Genomic DNA, 24,484 nt, shown 5'->3' with positions numbered 1-24,484 from the left:
TTAAAGTCAAGGACCAGATACAGGCCGCTACATCATTTTATGTGGCCCCAGAAGACAAATTGTGCATCCACTTAATCTGTCAATACTCAAGTTTCAAATTGTCTTCAATACAGATATTGCTAGCAATTTTTGTTACCATTGATCTTTTGGAATTATATATTTACTCGTAACCGGTTTCAAACTTAGATATTCATCATTTTATTGACGGTCATAATGGCCCCCCGAAGGAAACTATGACTACGATGCGGCCCGTGACAAAAATGAGTTTGACACCCCTGGTTAAAATAGTCAAGAATCAAAATTTCAAAAGTTTTTATATTCGATACATTTTATTGTCTGTTGTAGTTTTTCTCTTGTTTACCCTTCATTTTGCCAGTTGTTCCAAATGTCGTCAAAAGTACTAATTAAAGCACACTGGAATTTGTGACACAAATGTTTGTTTTAATGTAGTGCGAAGTACTAGATTTTCTCAAATCTGGCCTTTATTTAAAACAAATTAGCGCCGCAGTCTTTCACAATCGTTTCACAAACCTCTTCCCCTTGCCTACAACCCGGTCATGTGACTAAAACCCGGAAGTAACTCCTGACTCTAACAAACGCTACTTAACTGAGCGAAGATGAATGTACGCGTTTTAGTCTTCTTTCTTTTATCGTTTGGCGTTCGGGAGGTGTGGAGTCATGATGGTATTTCTCCTCTTGTCCAAAGTCTGGACGGGGAGTGGAATTTGTGGAACTCCAACAAGTCAATTTCTCTGAGCGCTCGGGTGCCAGGCTGCGTCCATACGGCGCTGCAGGAGCGAGGCTTCATACAGGTCACCTTAAAATAATATTTACAATCATAATCACAATCAAAAGTCACGAGTATTTGGCATGTTTTAGTCAACCGTAACTCGAGCCCACACGAGAAAGACAGCGCAATTTTAAAGTTTTTACCTTTTTTTAGCTTACCGTATTTTCCTTTCCATTTTTATTTTACCAATTTTGATTCTATGTATTAGCTTGTTAGTGATTATTTTAAATATTTTTCCTTACTTATCCAGGCATTAGTTTGTCTATTTTACTATTTACTATTTGAGTTTGTTTTATGACTTCTTTTTTTTTTTTTTTTTTACAATTTATTCCCCTTGTCACTCCTTGTTTTATTGTTGTTTATTTGGCTATTTTACTTGCACGAGCCCTGCCTCGCATGTAAATTTATTTAAAAATTCCCAAAAATTCACTTGGATTGGTGTGATCCAGACCTTTTATTTAGCCTTGTTTTGTTTTTGTTTTTCTTGTATTTTACTCTTTACACATTTGCTGCATCTTGCAGGACCCTTACTTCCGCTTCAATGACCTACTCTATGAGTGGATCTCTTTGGACAATTGGACATACGCCACCACCTTCGTGGTGTCCAAAGAGCTCAGGTCAGCAAAGAAAAACAGCATTCACAGATTGAGCTAAAATTTCCTACTTGCACTGCATTGTAGGCATTACAGACAAATAACTACTACTAGACATCAAAAAGTAAATTTTATAAAATATGTATGTATATAATTTTTTTACAGAGCCATCTTTGTAACTGTGTCCTCGTAAACAGGTCCAAGCGGCAAGTGCTTCTGATATTGGACGGCGTGGACACGGCGGCGTCCGTTTGGCTCAATGGTGTGTTGGTGGGCAGCACGGACAACATGTTCTGCCCATATGTGCGTTCACCCTGTCTGCCCGTCCGTCCGTCCTTTCCGCAACTCTTCCAACATGTTTTTCTCACGCAGGTCTTTCGCGTCCAAGGACTGCTGAAGGCCGCGGAAAACACGTTGACGGTTCACATCCTGTCTTCTGTCGTGTTCGCCGCCCAGAAAAGGAACGCTCACACCGCCTACAGCGTTCCTCCCGAGTGTCCGCCCGACGTCCAGAAAGGACAATGTCACGTCAATTTCATCAGGAAAGTGAGTCCCAACCAGGATTAAAATTGCCTGGGTTTATATTTTCTTGCTTAATTTAATTTTCTTTAAAGCATGTTTTTTTTGTTAATTTTTTATTGGGTTTAGTTTTTAAATAAAATAGTTCGTTCTACTAGCAGCGACCGTTCATTTCTTTGTATGCCATTTTCCAGGTTTGAAGAATTTTTTGTTAAAAAACAAAACAAAACTAATTCCAGTGTATTTCAATGGGTATCAGATTTGCCGGTCATGAAATAAATTCAACTCGCGTGTCAAGGCTTTGCTTCCTGCGTGTGTTTGTGGCTCAGGCCCAGAGTTCGTTCAGTTGGGACTGGGGTCCGTCCTTCCCAGGCGCCGGGTTATGGAAAGGCGTCCGCCTGGAGGCCTTTGACCTGCTGCGCCTCGTCCACTTGGCCGCTCTTCCTCTCTACGGTATGAACATATTGTAAAAAATATGCAAATACTGTCAAAAATTGCAACAAAAATTCGGAACTACACAAAACCTTTTTTGTTTTTGTGCGGTAGACATCGTCCGCTCATCGTGGTCGCTGCAGGTGGACATGCTCGTGGACGCGCTAGTGCCCACCTCGGCCCAAATCACGCTGGACTTGCCCGAGCTGCACTCCAGTGTTACCTTCCTGACAAATATCCGCCAGGGTCCAGGCTTCACCTACACCTTCACCCTCCACGTCAACGCGGTATGCGACTGTGCGAATGCGTACGTACGTGAGGAAAGACGTGATCAACATTTTGTTTTCAGAGCAGCAACGTGAAGCTGTGGTGGCCCAATGGTCACGGCCAACAAACATCTTACCGCCTCCTGGTCACGGCGCGTTTGCTGGATGGGTTTGCGCTACTCCAGGCGCAATCAAAGGTAAGAGCTCACGTCCTGTTATTGCATGCGGCGAAAATATGACATTAAAAGTACACAAATGAAAATATTATTCTGACAAAAATATCAAAGAAAAACAAAAATATGTCAATGTTACATTATATTAGACAGAAACAATGTAAGAATATGACAAAGAACAGTTTTGGGCGGGCAACTCCTGTTTTTTTGGAAAACACTTCGTGGTTTATACCATTTTTATTTCACTTTGAACATTTACATGTCATACTTTCATGTACCACTAGAGAGAGCCACCCTGCTACACTTAGAAAATCTCATTAGATGAATGCCTCAAACAATCTTGGCGCGTTAATGTGCCTTCCTATTTGTTGTTTTCTTTCCCCCTGTTGAATGGAAAGTATTTTTTAAAAATCATTCACAAATATTTTTTTTGTCGGTACCTGGTTGCCTCCCTGGGGAAAAAAATGGAAGTAATCAAAGGAGACGGCATCCAAGGGAGTCATTTAAAGCCCTCGCTGTGTGTTGCAGGTTTACTTCCGCAGAGTGGAGCTGGTCCAGGAGTCCATCGCTGGCTCGTCGGGTCTGACTTTTTACTTTCGCATCAACGGGAAGCCGATTTTCCTCAAAGGCTCCAACTGGATCCCAGCGCACTCTTTCCAAGACAGAGTTACGCCTCATGTGTATGTCTTTTCTTTCCAAAGTCACATTTTGCTGTCTTAAATTCCTAAACGGGAAAATATGAAAACAAATAAGTGTCATATTTATTGTAGTCTACTCGTTAAGTTAAAGTTCTGAAGAGATACTTGCGTTGAGCGCTTTGCCTCGTTGTCAGCTTGAAGGACTTGCTGGGGTCGGCGGCTGAGGCCAACATGAACGTTCTTCGCGTTTGGGGCGGCGGCGTATACGAGCAAGACGCCTTCTACGAGGCCTGCGATGAAAATGGTCTCATGGTGAGCGCGGCCGAGAATACCTGCACCCTCCTCGCTTGCACCATGTTGTTGTCATGTTTGCATGTTTGCCTTCAGGTGTGGCAGGATTTCATGTTCGCTTGCGCCATGTACCCCACCGAGGACGACTTTGTGCGCAGCGTGAGGGAAGAGGTCTACCAACAGGTGGCGCCACATGTTGTCCTCCGTTCTTCTGCCGGCATCTCGTCTTATAGGAATCCTCCTTTCTTATTCTGTCTGTTTTGTTTTTCCCCAGATCTGGCGTCTGAAATCTCACCCGTCCATCATCGTGTGGAGCGCCAACAACGAGAACGAAGCGGCGCTGGCCACTGACTGGTTCCACATTCCTATCTGGAAGCGGCCTGTCTACTTCCAAGACTACGTCACGCTCTACGTGGACAACATCATGGCAGTCGTGAAACAGGTCTGCCTCCTTTTTATGATATCATACTTTCCACAACATTTCTCAAACCGGCGTCCCACAGGAGGATCCCAGTCGGCCGTTCCTGGTCTCCAGTCCCACAAACGGCGCCGAGTCGGAGCGGGAAGGGTACGTGGCCAGCGATCCGTACGACCCGCGCTACGGTGACACGCACTTCTACAGCTACCTGGACGACTGTTGGGACTGGCGCGCCTTCCCCCGCGCACGCTTCGCCTCCGAGTACGGCTTCCAGTCATGGCCGTCGCTCTCCACGCTGCGGCCGGTAAGTGTCACCTTTGCTTCCAAGGGACAGTCGAAGATACAGTTGTGCAAATTTATACATTTCTGATTTTAAATTTGCTGAATATCAACTGATCAATTTTAGAGTGCAACATGTCAAATTTTGTGGAAGAAAAAAAGCAAAGCTGTTCAGCAAAGTTGGACTCAACGTTGCAGGTGTCTCTTGCGGAGGACTGGAGCATGAGCAGCCGTTTTGCTCGCCACCGTCAGCACCACCAGGATGGAAACCAGCAGATGCTGAAGCAGGCGGCCCTTCACTTCTACCTGCCCAACTCCAGCGAACCGCTCGCCAACTTCACGCACACGCTCTACCTCACACAGGTGACAACAAGCGTCTGCGACCCCGATGCAAGCAGACTGTAACGCTCTGTGCATGATTTGTTTCCAGGTGATGCAGGCTCAGTGCGTGAAGACTCAGACAGAATTCTACCGGCGCAGCCGCAGTGAGCTGGTTGGGGGCCTCGGAAACACCATGGGTGCACTCTACTGGCAACTCAACGACATTTGGCAGGCGCCCTCCTGGTCGTCCATCGGTAAGTGGGCCCGAAACGCTGCCGTTTGCTGTCGCAACCTCTGTCAGTTCCCGTTACCCGGCAGAGTTTGGCGGCAAGTGGAAGATGTTGCATTATTTGGCCGCCGACTTCTTCGCCGACGTCCTGCCCGTTGCCTTCGAGGACGACGACACGTTGCTCATCTATGCCGTTTCTGACCTGAGCCAAGACCTCAAACTCAGAGCTGTGGTAGGACCTGATGCAGAATACTAACAAGCCTGCTTTAAAAGCTAAAACTGAATTAAAAAAAAGTCAAAATGAAGCACAAGCTAAGCATCATAAATAATCCAAACTCTTGTAACCGTGCTATCCACCAGGTGACAGTCTACGCATGGAGCACCCCTGAGCCGCTTTGCACGCTGAAATCTGATCTTGTGGCGGTCCCGGGAGGAAGCGCCATTGCGGTTTTCAAAGGGCGCGTCGCTGCCCTACTGGCTGGATGTGGACGCTGCAGCCGCTTCAGCTGTCTGCTGGCGTTTCGCCTGGAGGAGGGCGATGGCACCCAACACGGTCCCGCCAACCACCACTTCCTGTGCTCGCCCAAAGATGCCCTGGGCCTACGACCACCAAACATCACAGTGAGACACTTTAGTTTCAGAATTCCTTCTAGAGACAATTACAGATCCAGACTACTTTCTTGGAAACCCCAAATTATTTTTAGAGTAACTTCTTTGTTTAGTTAGCTTAAAACCCACAAACACGCACACACAATTTGAAAGCCTGGGCAGCTGTGGTTTGTTTTTAAAGCGTTCTCGAAGTAAAGTTGAAAACGCTGTTGAAAACACTGTTGAACCCCTTGCAGGCTAAAGTTCGCGAGGACGAAACGGGATTGGTGGTGGATCTCCAGGCGAGCACCGTGGCTCCTTTCGTGTGGCTGGACGCGGGCAACATTCCCGGACGCTTTAGCACCAATGGCTTCTTGATGCTGTCCAGGAACAGGACAGTGGCGTTCCGCGCCGGGAGGAACACAAGCGTTACGGAACTCTCCCAAGCACTCACCGTCACCTCCTTGAGCGACCTCTACTCACCTTAAATTGCCTTGAAGGTGGTCACCACCCGATCCTGATTGCCTGTCAGTTCAGCGGGAGGGCACCAGATTTTTTTTCCCATCTTGGAACATATAAGATGACACGTCGTTTGTATGGAAATGTCAAACATTCCTTATCCTCTGAACTATTGAACTACTAACTACTATTGAACTGCAGCTTTCTGAGCAGATGTGACCGGCATGTTATACATCGATTGCATTGTCCCCTAGTGGAAGTCATGCAGACCAACCAGAATGAACTGCACAAAGAAGCATGAACTTGTGAGGCACAACCTGTTAAATTATTTGCATTCTTAATAATTCATAAATTATTACTTCCAGAGACAATAGTGCTGAGTGTGCAAGTTGTGTGAAACGACATATTTTTGCTATTTGGTGACCAGCTTCTGTCCCGCGCAAATATAGGGGGTCGACGTGACCCCTGTGGGGACAAGCGGTATAGTGGATGGATGGACTGTATTTTATTTCTTTCCACGTCTTCCACTTCCACTTCCAATCCCTTAGACCTTTGTCCGTTGGGGCACCGTTGAGGATTTGACAGAGGATTTTATTCTATTATTTCTTTAGAATTGGGCAATTGTGCAAGGAGCCAATCATTGGGTTTCCAGTGCGCATGCGTAATGTTCCCACCAGGGGGCGCCAACAAATCCTCCTTCCTTTACTTTTGTTTACCTCCCCCCACAGTCAAACGTGACTTGAGACCCCCCCAAAGCTCCTTCCTGCACGTGCGTGTTTGTTTGCGCGTGCCCGTGTGGTGCATTCCAATTGAGGGGGAGCGAGTGGGCGGTATGTGCACAAAGGAAATCATTGGACCTCGTGCACGTGGCCGGTCGCTCACCTCCATGTTTCTGTGCGCCAGTAAGCTTTGAACCTAATTCTTGATTACCTCCCGCCGGGAAAGCAACGTCCTGTTGTATTGCGTGCGCGTGCGTGTGTGCGGTCATGAAGTCATCCTTGTCGAGGAGTTAAAAACTTTCTTTGAGGGGTGGGGGGGGGGCACTTCTTCTCAAAGGAGTCCTGCGTGCAAAGTGAGCGAGACATGGCTGCGCTTTTTCTGCGACTTTTGGGGGTCGTGCTCCTCGTGGAGGTGGCCCACGGCCGGGAAGCTCTCGCTGCAGGCACCACCGAGTTCCTACAAGACATCTTGCGCTTCTTCGGCCACAACGAGTCCATGCCCGTGCGCAACCTGGAGGAGCTCCTGCACATCGTCGCCGCCCGCAGGGTCCAGGACGTCACCGACGACGGCAACCCGCTCCACGAACGCAAAGTAAGGGAACCCAGCGGATAGTTTATTAGGTACACGCTATGCGTTCGTGTGACAATTATATTATGTTTGGTGCTCCTAATATTTCGATTAAAGGGGCAAATACTAGGAGCAGCTCTCACATGTCACGTGTCATTCTGTGAAGAGTGCATCCATATTTTATCTAGAATGTCTATACATGGTGTTTATGTATGTGTGTGTAATTATTAGGTAATATATGTGTACGTGTGTGTATGTATATATGTGTATATATATATATATATATATATATATATATATATATTTTTTTTTTTTTTTTTCTGCTCCAGTAACATTGCATCTTGGTCTGTTTGCGGCCGTGGCTTTTAGTGCCTGTCGGCCCAGCAGATCTTGTCCTACTTTGGCTTTCCCAACGTCAGCCGGCTGAGCACTGGACATCTGGACGCCATTTGCCCTGCCGTGTTGACCCAGGTGCTCGTGCCCTCCTGTCCCAACACCGCCCCCGAGATCAGCACACCGTCACCGCCACCTGCACTCCACTACTCAGGTCAGTCCAAAAGAAAATGAACCCCACAATGAGCGATAACCCCACAACAGGAAATTTGCTAGCTCAGCTGTAAACAAACAAAACACATGTTCAAGGGTACAAAACAAATGCGAAAAAAAATCATTTCGTAATGAAATTTGCAAAGTTAAAAAAATATGTACGTTTTTTTGCCAAAGGAAACCCAAATTTACAAAATAAAATAATAATACAAATTTGTGAAATCTGGTGGCTAATTCCTGGCTTGTTGTGACATAATTGTGATTACAAAAATCATCTTGCTGGCCGCGAGAGACTTGCTGTGGTTCTGATCTCGCTGTCACACGCTGCTTGTGTGTGTGTGTGTGTGTGTGTGTGTGTGTGTGTGTGTGTGTGTGTGTGTGTGTGTGTGTGTGTGTGTGTGTTTGTTGGATTGAGCAAGTTCCTCTGCCGAAGCATGTCGAAAAAGCCTGAGTCAGCTCCATTTAATATTTATCAGCAGGGTGTCATTAGCTAGAAATTAATAACTCACCACTCTGTCAAATGTACTGTACTACACCAGAGTGCACACTTCACTGTGTGTGTGTGTGTGTGTGTGTGTGTGTGTGTATACTATATGTATATATACATATATATATATATATATACGTATATATATATATATATATATATACACGTATATACACGTGTATATATATATATATATATATGTATATATCAATCCCTCGCTACATCGCAGATTTTTCCCCCCAAAACAATAATCAAAAATTCTAAATAAAAATTCAAAATTGAAGAATTATGGTACGAAGGTTGCCCGAATGCCAGCAGAAGGCAGGGAGTGCCCAAACAATTGCAGTACGTACACTTGTATCTTTTTATAAAAAAAATTGTTGTATTAATAAGACTTCTAAAAACACATTTACAGTATTGTACCTTGTTATAAAAAATGGTTATAATAATAAAAGAAACACACACGCACACACACACGTATTATATTTATATTATTTATACATTATTTTCTGTATGTCATTTACACTATTCATTTATTTTATTTTTTTATTTTTATTTATTTTGTATTATAATTTATTAATTTTATTTATATGTTTGAAACTATTATTTAATATTCTAATGATAACATATGCCCTTATATGGTTTAATATACATTTATTGATACACAAAAAATGTATGGATGTTAAAAATGAGAGGGCGTGTATATATGGGTATATATACATATATGTATATATATATATATGTATGTGTGTGTGTGTGTGTGTGTGTGTGTGTGTGTGTGGTTGTGTGTGTAAATGACATTGTGATTTTGTGCAGTTTGGGGTTGGGGCTTCCTGTCGGTGACAGTAATCAACCTGGCGGCGCTGCTGGGCCTGCTGCTCATCCCGTTGACGGGCAAATCGTACTTCCCCAAAGTTTTGACCTACTTCATCGGCCTGGCCATTGGGACGCTCTTCTCCAATGCTGTGCTGCAGCTCATCCCGGAGGTGAGCCGCCTTTCCAAATCGTGAGAGGGTCCTTGCTTGTGCGTTGATCTTCAATCTCTGTCATCATCGTCGTCGAGGCGTTGGGCTTCGATCCGAAATCGGACAACTATGTTTCCAACGCCATCGGCATCTTTGGAGGCTTTTACCTTCTCTTCGTGGTGGAGAGGATCCTCACCATGGCGCTGCGCGTTGAGCACCAGGTCCGATTTTTTGCACGCTTCTTAGGGTGTTAGCATGTAGCTAAAAACTGTCATCCTTCCCTTTAGCTCTTTTTTCCCACATCTTCTGGGTCCATCCTTGCTTCCTTTTTCCTTCCTCTTTTGTCCTTCCTTCCTTTTATTGTTATTTCTCTTCTGTCCTTCATTTTCTCTTTTGACGTCCTCTCATCCTCTCGTTTATCTTCCTTCAGCCCGTCTTAATTCTTTATCATTTTTTTCCTTGGTTTCTTATTTCATTCTTCCTTTCCTCCTCTCATCCTTATCTCCTCCTCCCTTTGGGTTTTCGTCACTTAATCTTGCTTTCACATCCTGCCGTTGATCAAGCCTTCCTTCTTCCTTCCATGCTTGCCTACTCACTTTTGTTCTTCCGTTGTCTCCGTCAGCACGGGCCGTCGCACTTCGGCTTGGCCGATGACTCACTGCCCAACGGCGACCCCAGTTTGAAGAAGGACTCCAGCCTAGTTTTGACGAGTATCAGCAGCATCAACACGGCCGAGCGCAGTAGCGTCAGCTCCGAACGCACCAACACCAACATCATCCCCGAGCAGGTCAGCGACTCGGCAAACCGTATGGTGGACAAGAACCACGTCAAGGCACTTGAACACGAAAAGCTCCTCTTTGTGTCACATGTGCCATCAAATTAGCAGCCTCAAATCTGGTAATAAAAAAAGAACAGCGGTGCCTTGCAGTGGCAGTCCGCTCAGAGTCAGCAGCACATTTTGAACAGATCTTCAACAAAGAAGCTTTGAGATGTTTAACGCCGCTCCCAGTAGCCAAACTGAATGGATCGCTTTGCATTAGGGAAGCCAGCTTGCCTAAATACTAATACGATGCGAAACAGTATTGACATGCTAACTGTTAGCATCAGAAATTTTGCCTTCAAATGGAAAAGCAAAACATGTAGACATATTATAACAACAGTGAGAAGTGTATATTCTCAGTCTTTTATGAAACAGCTCTCATTGTACAGCATCTTGCTATAAATTATTAGCCGTTGAAGAAGTCTGTCTTGGTTGGCGTACTGCCACCTGGTGGCCAAGGTGGGCACACCAGAAGATACAATGAATTGGATTGCAACATGAAATCATGATGCAGCTTTTCATTTATTACATTCTAGCTCTATAAAGTGCAACATTCTCAGGTGCTGTTTGACACACTTTTAATCGCGTCATATTTTTAGCGTCACGACATGTGACCGCGACGATCTGCACTGTGAGTAATGTGGTGAAGCTGTGCACTTTGTCCGCCACCTAAACACCTAATGAGTCCTTTTGATCTTATCAACTATACAGTTAGTCATCATTATTTACTGGATGTGCTCATTGGCCTTGTTATCGCGGAGGCGCCCGCCGCCAACCACACGTTGGACTGCGTTCAAGTCACATCATCAAAAAAGAGAGCAAGATTTGTGATGCGGTTGAGGTTAACGTTTAACCAGCCAGCAAACAAGAGCGAAGCAAACAAAGCGGAAGGACGAAGGAGGTCCTTCCCCCTCCTGGTCAAAGGCAGAGTTGTCCGGCCGGAGCACAAACGACGCCTTGTGCCAGCGGGCACACATTTGCCATTGTGAGGTGGCCAAGGCTGCCGATGGGTGTCCGTTCTCACCTTGACATCAACATTCCTCAACGTCGCTTTTCCTTAAACACTCGTTTGCTTAAGTTCGGGCTGGAAATTTCTTGAGAGCCCAACTTGCCGAAGAGTAATTGCTGTTCAAAAAATACCTAAGAGATTACGGACACAATACATCAATGGTATATTTTTAAAATATTAACAACATAAAATCATAAATAGGCGTTTAGACTCTCAAAATAGTTACTATAAAACTAATACACATATAATCCTCATAATAACAACACAGCCAATTAAAACAAAAAAAAAATTAAATGATTGAAATAACAGAATAAGCCTTTTTTTTTTTTAAAAAGTCACTCTAATAGAAAGAACTGCAATTTTTTTTTTTTCTTTCCCTGTTGCATGACTTGCAGGCGCCGAGCCAGGCATGCTGCTGCCTGAGCGGCCAGCGTCTGTCCAAGGTCAAGACTGTGGCATGGATGATCACACTGAGCGACGCGGTGCACAACTTCATCGACGGCCTGGCCATCGGCGCCTCCTTCACCGTCTCCACGCTGGCCGGCTTCAGCACGTCCACCGCCATCGTCTGCGAGGAGTTCCCCCATGAGCTTGGTACTCGTGAAAACAAATATGTCATTTTTTTATGTTTCCCATTCATGGCAACAAAATCAGAATTTAAAAGTAGCTTTCAACACTTGATCTTTGACTGACATCTAGTGGCAGCTTGTAAAAATGCATCAAGTGTGACACGATGATGATGATGTGGTTGTTGCTGTCCAGGCGATTTTGTGATCTTGCTGAACTCGGGCATGAGCGTGCCCCAGGCCATCTTCTTCAACCTGCTGTCAGCGCTGGCGTGCTACGTGGGCCTGGTCTTTGGTATCCTGCTGGGCACCAACTTCGCCCCCAACGCCATCTTCGCTATTGCTGGCGGCATGTTCCTCTACATCGCGCTGGCCGACATGGTACAATGAGTGCATCTTATCAAAGACGCTGTTTTTAAAAAAAAAACAAAGAAAAAACACAGACACGGCACTCACTGGAAAAAAAAAAAGGGCTATCACTTGTCTTTATCAACATTTTTAGCTCTGCCTATTGTGATAACTTGAACCCTATGTAATGCCCTGACCCTACAGTTGAAGAACAGTTGGGTCAAAACAACTCAATCTGGGTCCAAAAATGCATCCAAAGTGTTCTCAAGCATTTGGCCAAGTATTTGGCTGCATATTTTTGCCTCAAATAATAACGCAAGACTTTCTATGGCTTAGTTTCCCGAGATGGACGCCATCGCCCGAGAACAGAAGAACACCTCCTCCAAGGTGGTCTTCTTCCTGATCCAGAATGCCGGGCTGCTCAGTGGCTTCACCATCATCCTGCTCATCACCATTTTTGCCCGAGACATCAACCTGGGATGACGGCCAGAAGGATTTCAAAACGTTTTGTGCAAACAAAATCAAATGAACTTCACACACAATAGGAATTAATTTTTTATTCATGAAATCGCCGCTGATTTGTCTTAGAGACAGCCATTCATTGTTTTTTCCCCCTTAAAAGACATTGTGGTTGGTGCTAGACAATATGCCTTTTATTTTTCACCCCAGTTTTTGTGTGCGTGTTACGTGTTTTTTGTCTTTACTTTGTTGTAAAATCAAACTTAATTTTAGGAACATTGTTTAAATGACGCAGATTTCTAATTTAGGTTTCAGAGGGTTTATATGGCTTTGCTCAGGTTTATTCCGATTACATTGAACAAAAATGTGTGAATCGGACTTTGATGGAAAGAAATATAAATGCAAAAGCCTAATGCCTATTTTGAATACTGTAAATATATGTCATGATTTGTGTAATGGCGCTTTAAAATGTTTACCTTTTTGATTTCTCTACATTCTGACATTTAAAGTGTTTTTATGAAATTTTAAATTTGAAGAATGATTAACTTATTTCCAATAGAAATTTTAAATGTTTCACTGTGGACATTGATGACCTTTTGTTTCTCTACGAATGAACATATTGCTGCTGAAAATGAAATAGATGTCACGTCTCGTCCCCAACTGCTCCACTATTTGTCTTGTCTTGGTTTCTGTCTGTGTGCTCGCCCCTCCCCTCCTGTGTGCCCATGATCAGTGTGATTATTCCCACCTGCCTCTCGTTACCTGTCGTGTATATAAGTCCTGTCTGCCCCTCACTCCCTGTCGGATCGTTGGTTGTGGTTGTTAGGTGTTGGGTTTACGGTGTGTGTTCCTGTCATCGTCCGGTCTTGCTGTCGTCATGTCCTGATGTCTGGTTTCACGTCCCGGTCATTCATTCATCTTATTGTGGTTACGTCGTGTCAGTTTGCCTTTTTGAGTTCACCAATAAACCCTGGTCCAAGCTGCACTTGGTCCTCCATGCTCCACCCGACCTTGACAATAGATACATAATTAGTTAATTTTGTTTTAATATTTTATAAATTTGAAATGGACTAAAAATGTTGCCCTTTGTTTCTGTGTGAATAAATATTTTTGCTAGGTGTTAATACAATAAATTCATTACGTGTAACTAATGGAAAAAACATCGAAATCGTAATATATGCAAATGTAACCCTTCAAAATAAGTTAAACAATGCAATAATTAATTATTTAAAAACGTAAAAAACGTACACTAATTAAATAAATGATCAAAAATATTGAATCAAGTGAAAAATGTAGTGCTTAAAATGATTATACAAAATAAATATGACTGCCGGTTGTGTCGTTGTAAAAATAACTCGGGAGTTTACTTTTTCCCATTTTTATCCTATACCCAGAATGCCTCAAGGTTTTAGAGAGCAATGTGTGCGACGTTCATTGCGCATTCAGTTTTACGGTTTTAGTTGCGTTTCTGCTGAATATTTTACACACTTGTCCACCCACAGGTATGACGGATTTCTTTCTCTTTGTTTTCTCGTCCTCTCCGCAATGCGATAATGGGGGAAACGTGCCGGACGAATATTTGTTTACCTAGTATCTATGCTAGCTAGCTAACGATCTTGCCGTAAACGCTTAATTTAATCCTAAAGCAGTTTTGCGAGCAATTTCATCACAAACGTAATTGGTTTCCTGGAAAACGGCGATTGTAAGTTAACATATCGTGCAGGACATTAAATTGTCTCTTTATCTAACAATGGAATTTGTTCTTCACGTCATTTTTGCCTTGAGGTCATAGGTCATTTGTTCTTGCACGAGTCAGCAATCCTGTTGTGGAAATTAAGAAAACAGCGTCTTTGGTTTGTGCCTGTAAGATTGGACGATATGCTTAAAACAGCAAATTCCCCCCGGACATTTTTTTAGGGCTCAAAAGACTGACATGTCCGGGAAAAAGAGGACGTCTGGTCACCCTACTTAATATCAAACAAGATTTGAAAATTTTTCTTTTTTAATGTTGTCTGAGAGACAATCTTTGTATGTCAGGGAGAAGCTAAATTTAGTCTGGGTTGTTAGCAAAGGTTCTGGTTAGGCTTTGCTGTTTGTGCATTTCCGTTGCATATTTTTTTCCTAAATCAAGTCATTGTTACGTCATTTGTTTTGAGAAACTTAATATTTGAAAGCATAAACAAAATTTCTTGCCACATTTTTGCGAGATGGATTTGTGGATGCACTGTCTCTAACCTCCAGGAATAGAGAACGGTGAACGTTTGCTTTGGGACAGAAATAAGACAACAAAGTCAAAGTCTGCTTTATTGTCAATTTCTCCATGTCAAGACACACAAAGAGATCGAAATTACGTTTCCCACTATCCCACGGTGACAGGACATATTACACAATATACATACAAGTAAACAGCACAAAAAGTAAAAACAAGAAGGCACAAATAAGAGCGATGAATAAATAATATATAAATAAATAAGAGGAGCAAAAATGGAGCAAGTGTGCATACAACAGACAGTCACAATATAGCGCAAAAGTACAGGACGTTATGCAGCCGAGGGTGGAGGGGGGAGAGAGTTCAGGATCCTAACAGCCTGGAGTATGAAGGTGTTGGTGAGTCTGGAGGTGCGGGAGCGCAGGCTTCTGTACCTCTTCCCAGAGGGCAGAAGATCAAACAAAGAGTGAGCGGGTTGACTCACATCACACACAATCTTGTGTAAATGATGTAAATTTGTAAATGTCCTTCAGGGAGGGGAGGGGAGTGAAGCGCCAATAATCTTACCAGCTGTGTTCACAATGCACTGCAGGGCCTTCATGTTGTATTCAGTGCAGCTACCACCCCACAGAGCGACACAACTGGAGAGGACGCTCTCAATGGTGCCACGGTAGAAATGTTAATGAAAAGAATTAAAATGTGTATTAAGATAATACAATAAAAAGAAAAGAAGGAATCATTACTGCCCCAAAAATAAAAGAAATAAATTTCACACTCACATAAATATGAGTTATTACGCAATTAAATAATTGATAACTCTGGAGTAGCTGCATCTCATTTGCCCCCTCCTTTTTCTGCAGCTGAGCGTCGCAATGTCCGACGTGGAGATCCGCGAGTACCGCAATGGCGACGCCTCTACTGTGCGAGAGATCTTCTCGCTGGGCATGAGCGAACACGTGCCGGCGTCCTTCGTGCACATACTCAAGCAGCCGCTGAGTCAGATGCTGCTGATGTGCACCTTCTGCACCCTGCTGGCCAGCTCTAAGTCCTTCATGCTGCCCGTTCTCGCCGTCACGCTGCTGTTGGCCGCTGCCCGCCAAATGCTGGTGCATAAGTTCAACACCTATATCGACGATTGCTGCAGCACAGGTGTCAAACTCGAGGCCCGCCTCGTATATTACAATATTATTTATTGCATCTTATTCTGAGTGGGGACTGACTATACTGCCCCCGGTGGCCAAGGTTGGTACACAAATAAAGAGCATCATAATAACATGACATGACACTTATCCCACAGACCTCAGCACCATCGGCGAGACCTACATGGCGCCCAGGGACGCCTGCTTTTGGGTGGCCGAAAGTGAGGGCAGCGTGGTGGGCATGGTGGCCTGCCTGCCCAGGATCGGTGACCCCGACTGCCTGGAGCTGAAGCGCATGTCGGTGCAGCGCAGCCACCGCGGCATGGGCACGGCCAAAAAACTGTGCCGGACAGTGGTGGACTTCACGCGCGACAGAGGCTTCGCTGCCGTGGTCCTGATCACATCGGTGGTCCAGACGGACGCACAGAAGTTGTACGAGGGCATGGGCTTCCGCAAGGTGCGAGAGTTTTTGGAGCCCGACGTCGTCACCAGGCTCTCAAACTTCCTGCTCCTTGAGTACAGACTGGACCTGTGCAAAGATGGCGGGGAAAAGTGAAAAAGTGCACATTCCAGGTCTACTTTTGTTGTAAACTTTTTGTGCTGAAATTCACGAGTGTATTTTAGACATAAGTAGAAGGAAAATGAGAAAAAAATTTGTCAAATTTAAGCTTGCAAAAATCACAGCAACAGACTTCCCTACCGCTTGCCTATTCATCAAATTAATATATTATTTTTTATAATGAATTGGTTATCTAACCAATTTTCAGGTGTCTGAGCCCCAACTGGCCCAGCCGTTATTTTATGTGGACTGCCAAAGCAAATTATGTGCATTGACTCGATATTCCTTGCTAAAATACCCAAATTGCAAATTGTCCTCACTTTTAAAAACATTGAAATATTGCAAGCGGTTTTTTGATTCTAACCCCCTCCCCTCCCCCTTTTTTTTTTTTTTTTTTAAATTAAACGTAATCATATTTGAACAAAGTTTTTACTGGCCTCTGATGTTATTTTATTTGGTACATAACATTTTATCCAATCGGTATGTCATCTCTATTTGAGCACTCGATGGCAGTATTGCATCTCAAAGGAATGGTGAAAAAACAGCATACTGTTCAATTTCACAACGGATTGTTTTATTGAAAACTCAAAAATGATGAGCGTTCCGTCCATGTTTATGCTGCGGATGAATGTCACTTTTGAAGCGATTCTGAAAAAAATAGCAAACAGGAGGCAGCCAGATGACTTGTTTCGTATTGTTCGGCAAGATTCTGCCCCCCCCCTTAGAAAAAAAGTACCTTTTTAAATAAGGTGTTAAAATTTGTGCGGAAATGCTCAAGAAGGTTGACGATGATTCCCCCGCCCCAAAAAAGAGGACGACCAACAAATGAGACAAAACGTAGACAGTCTGAATACTGCGAAAACGACCCCGACTCGACTGTTTTGCCGTCACCGTTTGTGCTGGGTGGTCGACACCTCAATAGTCATTTTTGGCGCCTCTGATTGGCCGTGCTTTTGATGACCGGCCGCAAAAAAAATTGTGTTGCATTTACCAGCGTGACAGACAGAATCTCCACATAAAACACTTTTTACAAAATATCACTCATTCACAGTCAATGTATAACATTCTCATGCTCAGATATGTGGCTGCTCAATCGGAGTAATCAATCAAGGCGCCTCGATCACATCCTTCAAATACCCCCCCTACACACTACAAACCAACTCGAGCGGAAACCAAAAATCTTGGCCTCAAGTTTTCTCTTACAGTAGATTTCTGCTACAGGAGATTGATAAAAAATATGATAAGTTAAATAAATAAGAAACTGCTACCCAAAATTAACTTTTGAGTTTTGTTGTCATTGAAAAAGTGCTGCGAGGGCGCACACCAGAGGCAAAATAAATAAGTCCCCACCGAGCAAAAACCCAAAATGCGGTCATTATTTACAGAGCCCTCGTCTGAGCGAACGGCGCCAAAGTCGCACGGCGCCGTCGGCGAACAGCATAGCTGTGTGACGGCGAAGAAAAAAATAACGTGTGACGAAGACGGGGAACAACCATTCCGTGAGGTGGCAACCGAGTTTAGTAGGGAAGCGCGTGCACAAAGAGTTAAAAATCAATCAGATAAAGGGAGGGGGCGGGGCGGGGCAGCAGGACGGTGTTCAGTATTCATCCTGGTCCAGGTGGGCTTGTTCGTCAAGTTCTTCATCTTCCGGAGGCGCAAACCCCTCCTGGAACACACAAGGAGCACAGTGATCAAAATATAACAATGAAACCCCCCCTCCAAAAAAAAGCCCGCCAGTTTAGAGCATTCTGACTACTCTAAACACCGATTGGTTTTGATGGCAAAATAATGTATGGAAAAATATCACCATTTTAACAATTTCACATTTGACAAGCTTTAAAACGTTGCTTGCCATTTAGTAGTTGTGTGTCTGTGTGTGTGTGATGATGTCACAAGCTGCTCAAGACGTTCAAATTTCCAAACAATGGCCATTTGAGCATTTTTCACATTAGTGTGGCGTACCTCTGTGGCGTAAAGGATGTCGATTATCCTGCTGAGCACCGGGTTACTCTCGCTTTCGTGCTCCTGGCAGATGAGCTCGATGTCTCGTAGTTTACTGAAATAAAAGTCTCTCTCCTTCTCAAGGCCGTCCACTGTCAACTTCAACTCCATCAGCTGCACCAAAAGGGAAGACCAAAATAAAAATGGTAGCGACCAGACGGAAATGCCCAAGTACTGTGCTCTCAGGCTCGGGGTTCGACCTGCTGATTGAGCTCTGTGATCTCCGCGTCGCTGCCACCGTTCCGAGACAGGGTGGGGTTCTTCCTCAAGGCTGGGGTGGTGTGTTGGACCCTCTGCGGCGTCGGCATGTTTTTGGGCACCGTCGGAGACGTCCTCTGCGGTCCTGGTGGCAGTCAGAACACGGTCGAGGCCCGGTTGGCATTTGATCTGAACTTGTTTTGTATTTGTGCACATAACGACGCCACCTTCGTGTTTGGATGGATTTGGGATCACAGACAAGACCCGAAGACCAGCAATGACAAATAACATTTCAAAAAGAAAGCAGCTCAAGTTGCAAACCAAAAAGTCAAACGAGGCAATTTGCCAGAAAGAAGCACTCAAGTCAGGCAAGTTTCAAGTGCTGTTAGTGCTTAAAGTGGCGCTCTAAGATTTGACTCCCGTCTTCATTCTTGGATCAGATGAAGTTCATTCAGCTGGTTGGCATTCTTTGCGATGATCGGTTGACCGCCCTAAGGAAGCGGTACCGGTCAGCGTAAAGTGGGATTAGCAAAAATAAAAATTGACGGCCATTCACGGTTTGCAAAGCTCAGCAAAGACCGTGCAGCAATGGACCCAAAAAGTGGTTCTGGTTACCTGGAGTTCTCTTTGCTTTGTGGCTAAAGTGATCACCTGGGTTGAGGGCAGGGGCCATATCCTGCCCCTGTCTGGCCAGCATCGGGTCGTATTCCTTGCCGTCGTAGTTGGCGTCAAAGAACTTCTTGAACCACTGCACAAACTCAAAGTTGTCCTGAAATTTGCCCTTGACCAGCTTTTCCACCGGAATAATCTACAGGAGCACAAAAAGATGAGCTCAAAACAAAAAGCGGAACGTGAGGTGACGCGTGTCGACGAAGCGAGTCGGACCTTGTCGACGCTCATCCGTTTGAAGGCCGCTTGGAGAACTTTGAAGTTGTGTATAAATTCGTGCTCCAGTTTGGCTTGAAACTTGACCTTCTTGAGCAGGATGCAGCCCGGGAACAACATGTCCATGAACTGGCAGTACGCCGCCCCTGCAAAAAAAAAAAAAGGAACCGTTTGCCACCGCTGCTGTGAGTACCTCCGCCAATCCCGTCTTACCTGAGCAGAGCTGTTCGATTTTGGTGTAGGTGAGCTGCAAGGAATCGTTGACCCACGCCAGCATGTCATGGCGACTCAGGTTGTCAATGGAGACAGACGTGGCGTACACATTCACTGCCATCCCCGACCTGAAAACAAAGCACGTTGCTGAAAAGTCCTTCCATTAGCGTGCCACATGAAACACCTCGTCAAGCATGAGATCCTGTTGTCGTGGAAACACCGTGGTGATTCTTGAGCGTCTTAACGGGCGAGGAGTCGTTGGCTCTGTCGCTAATCCGCACGTGTGCGGCAGGGGTGCGTTAGTGAGCATAATCCCTTCGGAGTCTTACACAAACACTTAAGCGTGTGCGTGCGTGTGAGATCAAACATCTGGCAGCATCAGCCTTCTCAATGCTCACTTTACCTGAGCCCTCGGGACAAGGGATGTCATATTCAGCCGGCAGCAAGTGGCAAAATGCGTTTTTAAATGGACAAGAAAATAATGACCATCAAATTATTTAGAGACAAAAAGGGACTGACTGAAAATGGCTAATCCACCAATCTCTCGAAGGATTGGTATCAGTAGCCTCCAAGAGCACCCAATACCTAAAAATTAGTCAATACAAATAACTGGTGTCAATAATCGCCCATCCCTTCAAAAGATGTTTGAATATTCTTAATTTACCCAATATATACACATAAATACGTCTACATAAGCATCACTATATACAATATAGTTATTGGTGCAAGCTGCGATCACTGTAACGTCTCATGCGTTTCATAGTAATAAACCAACGGCGACACTTCGTTGAATAACACAGTAAACCGCCATTTACGGAAAGTAAGTTCTTCGATTTCTTTTCCTTGTTCTTCAATTTCTTTTCCTTCTGGCTGAAAATACGCAATGAAGTGAGTGAGATTTTTTTTTTTATTCTAGATATCGATGATGGTGCTGAGGGAGGGCGTTTGTCCTCCGTCGATCAGCCGCCGGCAGGGCCTCGTTAACCGGGGGATGACTGCACCAACATCCGGGGTGTGAAACGCCCAAGGCCGGCCAGACAACAAAAAAGGGCGGAGGTCTGCTTGTCATTCCTATTCGGGGGGGAATGTTTTTGTCTCGCAGCCTCGACAAAAAGGGCTTGACTGCCGCTTTCGACAAGGCCTCCTCCCTCCGCACATACCTCCGCACTGCCGATCGCTCCACGCTAAACATCATCATTCGAAATGAGGAAGAAAAGATGCGAGCAGGGGTGGCTGCAATTACTGGCTCTTACTTACTGCGTTCCGGTTTCTGTCCGTTGTCGTCGTGGTACCGTGAAAGCCTCCGCGGTGCGCTGTGCCTTCCTGCCTGAGTGCCCTGGTTGCTTTCCGGCCGCCCTCTGCTCTCCTCGCCGCTCGTTTCGGCTCGGCTACTGTCTGCTCGCTCCGCCTGCGACTGCGCATGCGCTGCCGCTCCACGCTGCTTTCAAGGGGTTGCTGATTAAAAATAGAACTTTGGCCGCTTTATGCCGTCGACACATGATGGGACTTGCGGTTGTTTTTCCCCCTCATCTGCCCCTCGTTCCACCTCCGAGGACAAATACGTTCATTATATTCCATGACAATCATCTGATAAGTGATTCAATCATGTTCAGTGAATGATGTGTGTCAGAAAAGTTCCAGGACAATAACGTTAGAATATACGAGCGATAGTGCAGAAGTTGCTTGAAATAAAATGAAGTCTAATAAAATACGATTTAAAAATACGAGCGAGAGTGCTGAAGTTTCTTGAAATAAAATGAAGTCAAATAAAATACCGTTCCAGTCTACTGAATTATATTAAATGCAAGTTTAAGTGCATCTGGATGGTTAATTGTTATTAATATTGTATTGTATTCATCATAATTCAATCTCATACCACGTGCACAACATACCAGAGCCCAGCAAGGAACTTCCTGCCTTTTCTCCTCTGAGGATTGCGTAATCACACGGCTGCCTATGCCGACAGGCTATGCAGTTGGACTGAACTGCTGTCTGTCTCTAAGTCGCTGTTTAAGTGCTCAAACACTGTGGCTATATTAACTAATTTCTGTAGTTAAGTTGATGTATATAATACCTAGTGTTTTTTGTCATCTGTCTGTAACGTCGTGTTATCCCAACGGAGGCAACAAACAATAGTTCTCCAGCGTTATGGCAGGTGGCGCTAATGATCCCGGGATGCTTCATGCCCCCCTGTAGAATAAGTGATCTCCAGTTCAAATTTACAGTAAACAACTGAGGAGCAGTCGTCCACATGTTTCGTTTTACCATCGTTGTTTTTTCGTTTTTACATTTCGTTTTACAATGGAGGGTTACATATCCGAACTCAAACTGTTTTCAACTATGGATTTGTGGTCGAAGCAGGAGGTTATCACTAAAGGAAGGCCAACTCCGGAGTTAAAAGGTTTGATTTGGACAACGGGACTTCGGAGCAGATCTTTTCAAACGGAGTGGTACGAACGAAAAGATTGGCTGTGTGGATGTGCAACAAGAAACCGTCTTTTCTGCTTTCCCTGCCTGCTTTTCTCGGGCTCTGACAGCGTTTGGATTACCAATGGATATTCCGATTTAAAAAATTTGCCGAGGAGCCTCTTCAGACATGAGCGGTCCGCCAGTCACATCCAAAGCCAGATCGAGCTGAAAACATTTGGGCTGTCGGGGATCGATTCCGCTTTGGACGAGCAACGAAGACTGAACATCAGCATTCACAATGCAAAGGTGAAAGAGAACAGAGAAGTTTTAAAAGATCTCATCAATGCCACTTGCTTCCTCGCCAAACAGCAGCTAGCATTTCGTGGAAAATGTGGCAACCACGTGGAGCTCTTGCATGCCTTTGCCGAGAAAGATGAGAAATCCACTGTATTTTCTGGCTTGTCAAACAGTATTCAAAATGATTTAATTGAAGCAGTTGGGGATGTCATTATAAATGACATTAAAAAGGAGATCAGTGCAGCTCCATTTGTTGCCATAGAGGTAGACAAGACCACTGATGTGACAAACCAAGCTCAGGTGTCGGTCATATTGCGCTATGTGGCTCTAACTGAAGCAGGCTGTGAGGTGAAGGAGGCGTTTTTGGGCTTTGATGACGTAAGTGAGGACAAAGCTGCTCCTGCTCTTTCCGAGTATGTCCTGGGAGTGCTGGAGAGGTATGGCTGTGTTGAAAAGCTTGTAGCTCAGACCTATGATGGAGCAGCTGTAATTGCCTCAGAGCTTAATGGTGTGCAAGCTCAAATTAAAGAAAAAGTGCCCGAAGCCATGTTTACCCACTGTTATGCACACAAGCTGACCTCGGTGCTATTGCATTCGGCAAAGTGCATGCCCGAGTGTCGCACATTTTTTAAAACAGCTGAGGGACTAGCATCATTTTTCAGCAAGTCGACAAAGCGCACTCACTGGCTGGATGAAGTTGTTAAGCGCCGCTTACCCAAAGCCGATCCTATGAGATGGAACTCAAACTCCAGGCTGGTGCAGACTATAAGCATGCACCAAAATGATCTGCGCGCATTATTTAATGCCATTCAAGAAAACCCTGACAGCTGGGATAATGATACACTAATGCTGGCAGAAGGATACGATCGGTGGCTGTCAAAATCATCCACATGCTTTCTTCTCATGACATACGAGGACATTTTCAATGAAACAAATGCACTTTACAGAGTGCTGCAGAACAAAATAATGGACATTGAATACTGTCTTGCACGCATCCGCGACACCAATGAAGCTCTCGAGCGCATGAAACTGGAGTTTGACAGCTTCTATGACCAATTTGAGAGGAAATGCATCACACTTGGCCTGATAGAGAGTAGAAGCGAACAATCAGTCACAAATGAACAAAAACGATTGTTCTGTAACATTCTGGACAACATCAGCTGTCAAATGAAGGCTAGATTTGACCATTTTGGTGAGCTGGCTTTCTTTGGTTTGGTGGACTGTAAAAAATTCCCAGAAATGTCCCTGAATTTTGATGACACGAAAATGCAGAGTCTGTCAAAATACGCCAAATTTTTTGACTTTGTGAACCTGAAGGCGGATCTCGTTGGACTGTACGGCTCACAAACGGTGAGAGACGAATGTAAATCTCCTGGACAGCTTCTCAACTTTTTGGTCCAGAAGCAGCTCATTCAAGTAGTTCCTGAGGCGACAAAGTTACTTCAGCTCGTGATCACTGTTCCAGCTACGACGTCTTCTGTGGAGCTCTCCTCCTCAGCGCTTAAGAGGCTGAAAACATACAGTCGGAACAGGACTGAGCAAGAACAACTTTCTTCCCTAGCAGTGATCTCCATTGAGACTGAGAGACTTTTAAAACTAAAGGAAGACGAGGACAACTTTTACAAACAAGTATTTGATGCTTTTGTCCAGAAGGAGCAGCGCATGGACTTTGTATATATATAAAGAACGATTGAAAACAAGTTTTTGATTCCATGTGCTTTATTGAGTGTTTTTTATGTGTGAAGACTGCTCGTATAGGATTTTAATTAAAATAGTTCAAATTAAATAATGAATAAGCTACTCTAGAGCAGCGTTCCTCAATCTTTTTTGTGAGACGGTTAGGTGTTGGACAAATTTTAATGGGGGGGGGCGTCAGCGTCTCCCCAGTCATGAACCTCACCGCATGTCACTACCAGAGCCCGATCACTCACACACATTCAAGCATGCAAGGAGAGATGCCACAGTGAACACACTGATTTATAAATTTATTGAAATTAATTAGATAGAAATAGGACCTATGACTAAAATAAACGGTTTGAAATTAAGTTATTTTAAATAATTGAATAACAGATGGATACTTTAGTCAAATTC

At 44.5% G+C, this 24,484-nt stretch overlaps 5 protein-coding genes across 9 annotated transcripts; 4 read left to right on the top strand and 1 right to left on the bottom strand.

Annotated features, from left to right (window-relative positions):
* Positions 1-84: 84 nt before the first annotated feature.
* manba (mannosidase, beta A, lysosomal) lies at positions 85-6,367 on the top strand. Of its 3 annotated transcripts, XM_088399787.1 has the most exons (17): positions 85-812; positions 1,313-1,407; positions 1,581-1,686; positions 1,756-1,929; positions 2,232-2,355; positions 2,449-2,621; positions 2,684-2,797; positions 3,302-3,453; positions 3,606-3,723; positions 3,799-3,885; positions 3,977-4,144; positions 4,206-4,424; positions 4,598-4,762; positions 4,830-4,974; positions 5,039-5,181; positions 5,310-5,570; positions 5,795-6,367. In XM_088399787.1, the coding sequence occupies exons 1-17, from the start codon at positions 618-620 to the stop codon at positions 6,023-6,025; spliced, it is 2,670 nt and encodes an 889-aa protein (XP_088255913.1). In that variant the 5' UTR covers positions 85-617; the 3' UTR covers positions 6,026-6,367. The 3 variants fall into 3 exon arrangements, with proteins under 3 accessions (XP_088255913.1, XP_088255914.1, XP_088255915.1); XM_088399788.1 differs by lacking the exon at positions 1,313-1,407 and having other exon boundaries at positions 710-812; XM_088399789.1 differs by lacking the exon at positions 85-812 and having other exon boundaries at positions 1,390-1,407; positions 1,581-1,645.
* Positions 6,368-6,790: 423 nt separating this feature from the next.
* On the top strand, positions 6,791-13,056 carry slc39a8 (solute carrier family 39 member 8). The gene is made up of 8 exons (XM_088399794.1): positions 6,791-7,307; positions 7,653-7,830; positions 9,133-9,302; positions 9,380-9,502; positions 9,904-10,068; positions 11,506-11,704; positions 11,873-12,057; positions 12,361-13,056. The coding sequence occupies exons 1-8, from the start codon at positions 7,080-7,082 to the stop codon at positions 12,505-12,507; spliced, it is 1,395 nt and encodes a 464-aa protein (XP_088255920.1). The 5' UTR covers positions 6,791-7,079; the 3' UTR covers positions 12,508-13,056.
* Positions 13,057-13,208: 152 nt separating this feature from the next.
* Positions 13,209-16,815, top strand: nat8 (N-acetyltransferase 8). Of its 2 annotated transcripts, none has more exons than XM_088399796.1 (3): positions 13,209-13,388; positions 15,553-15,841; positions 15,990-16,815. In XM_088399796.1, exons 1-3 carry the CDS (start codon positions 13,209-13,211, stop codon positions 16,385-16,387), a joined length of 867 nt encoding a protein of 288 aa, XP_088255922.1. In that variant the 3' UTR covers positions 16,388-16,815. The 2 variants fall into 2 exon arrangements, with proteins under 2 accessions (XP_088255922.1, XP_088255923.1); XM_088399797.1 differs by lacking the exon at positions 13,209-13,388 and adding an exon at positions 13,866-13,985.
* A 127-nt stretch (positions 16,816-16,942) lies between these two features.
* mapre3a (microtubule-associated protein, RP/EB family, member 3a) lies at positions 16,943-21,707 on the bottom strand. Of its 2 annotated transcripts, XM_088399798.1 has the most exons (8): positions 21,580-21,707; positions 20,945-21,233; positions 19,688-19,815; positions 19,475-19,620; positions 19,205-19,397; positions 18,592-18,734; positions 18,353-18,505; positions 16,943-18,056 (listed from the first exon to the last, which is right to left on the bottom strand). In XM_088399798.1, exons 3-8 carry the CDS (start codon positions 19,806-19,808, stop codon positions 17,988-17,990), a joined length of 825 nt encoding a protein of 274 aa, XP_088255924.1. In that variant the 5' UTR covers positions 19,809-19,815; positions 20,945-21,233; positions 21,580-21,707; the 3' UTR covers positions 16,943-17,987. The 2 variants fall into 2 exon arrangements, with proteins under 2 accessions (XP_088255924.1, XP_088255925.1); XM_088399799.1 differs by lacking the exon at positions 21,580-21,707 and having other exon boundaries at positions 19,241-19,397.
* Positions 21,708-21,873: 166 nt separating this feature from the next.
* On the top strand, positions 21,874-24,085 carry LOC148385557 (zinc finger MYM-type protein 1). The gene has a single exon (XM_088399791.1). It carries the CDS (start codon positions 21,989-21,991, stop codon positions 24,074-24,076), a length of 2,088 nt encoding a protein of 695 aa, XP_088255917.1. The 5' UTR covers positions 21,874-21,988; the 3' UTR covers positions 24,077-24,085.
* Positions 24,086-24,484: the final 399 nt, after the last annotated feature.

This window comes from Syngnathus floridae, chromosome 16 (genome assembly GCF_059516105.1).
Source record: "Syngnathus floridae isolate MCC-2025c chromosome 16, RoL_Sflo_1.0, whole genome shotgun sequence".
Taxonomy (NCBI): Eukaryota; Metazoa; Chordata; class Actinopteri; order Syngnathiformes; family Syngnathidae; genus Syngnathus; species Syngnathus floridae.
This window is presented reverse-complemented; position numbering and strand designations above follow the sequence as displayed.

What these genes read in the sequence shown, in the direction of transcription:
- mapre3a (XM_088399798.1), bottom strand. Translation starts at nt 19,808, where the DNA reads ATGGCAGTGAATGTGTACGCCACGTCTGTCTCCATTGACAACCTGAGT. An exon ending in AATCGAACAGCTCTGCTCAG is followed by an intron (nt 19,621 to 19,687) that starts GTAAGACGGGAT and finishes TTTTTTTTGCAG; the next exon opens with GGGCGGCGTACTGCCAGTTC. An exon ending in ACATCCTTTACGCCACAGAG is followed by an intron (nt 18,057 to 18,352) that starts GTACGCCACACT and finishes TGTGTGTTCCAG; the next exon opens with GAGGGGTTTGCGCCTCCGGA.
- nat8 (XM_088399796.1), top strand. Translation starts at nt 13,209, where the DNA reads ATGATCAGTGTGATTATTCCCACCTGCCTCTCGTTACCTGTCGTGTAT. An exon ending in ATGTCTGGTTTCACGTCCCG is followed by an intron (nt 13,389 to 15,552) that starts GTCATTCATTCA and finishes CTTTTTCTGCAG; the next exon opens with CTGAGCGTCGCAATGTCCGA. An exon ending in CGACGATTGCTGCAGCACAG is followed by an intron (nt 15,842 to 15,989) that starts GTGTCAAACTCG and finishes CTTATCCCACAG; the next exon opens with ACCTCAGCACCATCGGCGAG.
- slc39a8 (XM_088399794.1), top strand. Translation starts at nt 7,080, where the DNA reads ATGGCTGCGCTTTTTCTGCGACTTTTGGGGGTCGTGCTCCTCGTGGAG. An exon ending in TGCTGCAGCTCATCCCGGAG is followed by an intron (nt 9,303 to 9,379) that starts GTGAGCCGCCTT and finishes ATCGTCGTCGAG; the next exon opens with GCGTTGGGCTTCGATCCGAA. An exon ending in CCAACATCATCCCCGAGCAG is followed by an intron (nt 10,069 to 11,505) that starts GTCAGCGACTCG and finishes CATGACTTGCAG; the next exon opens with GCGCCGAGCCAGGCATGCTG.
- manba (XM_088399787.1), top strand. Translation starts at nt 618, where the DNA reads ATGAATGTACGCGTTTTAGTCTTCTTTCTTTTATCGTTTGGCGTTCGG. An exon ending in GTGGTGTCCAAAGAGCTCAG is followed by an intron (nt 1,408 to 1,580) that starts GTCAGCAAAGAA and finishes CCTCGTAAACAG; the next exon opens with GTCCAAGCGGCAAGTGCTTC. An exon ending in CGCTCTCCACGCTGCGGCCG is followed by an intron (nt 4,425 to 4,597) that starts GTAAGTGTCACC and finishes TCAACGTTGCAG; the next exon opens with GTGTCTCTTGCGGAGGACTG.
- LOC148385557 (XM_088399791.1), top strand. Translation starts at nt 21,989, where the DNA reads ATGGAGGGTTACATATCCGAACTCAAACTGTTTTCAACTATGGATTTG.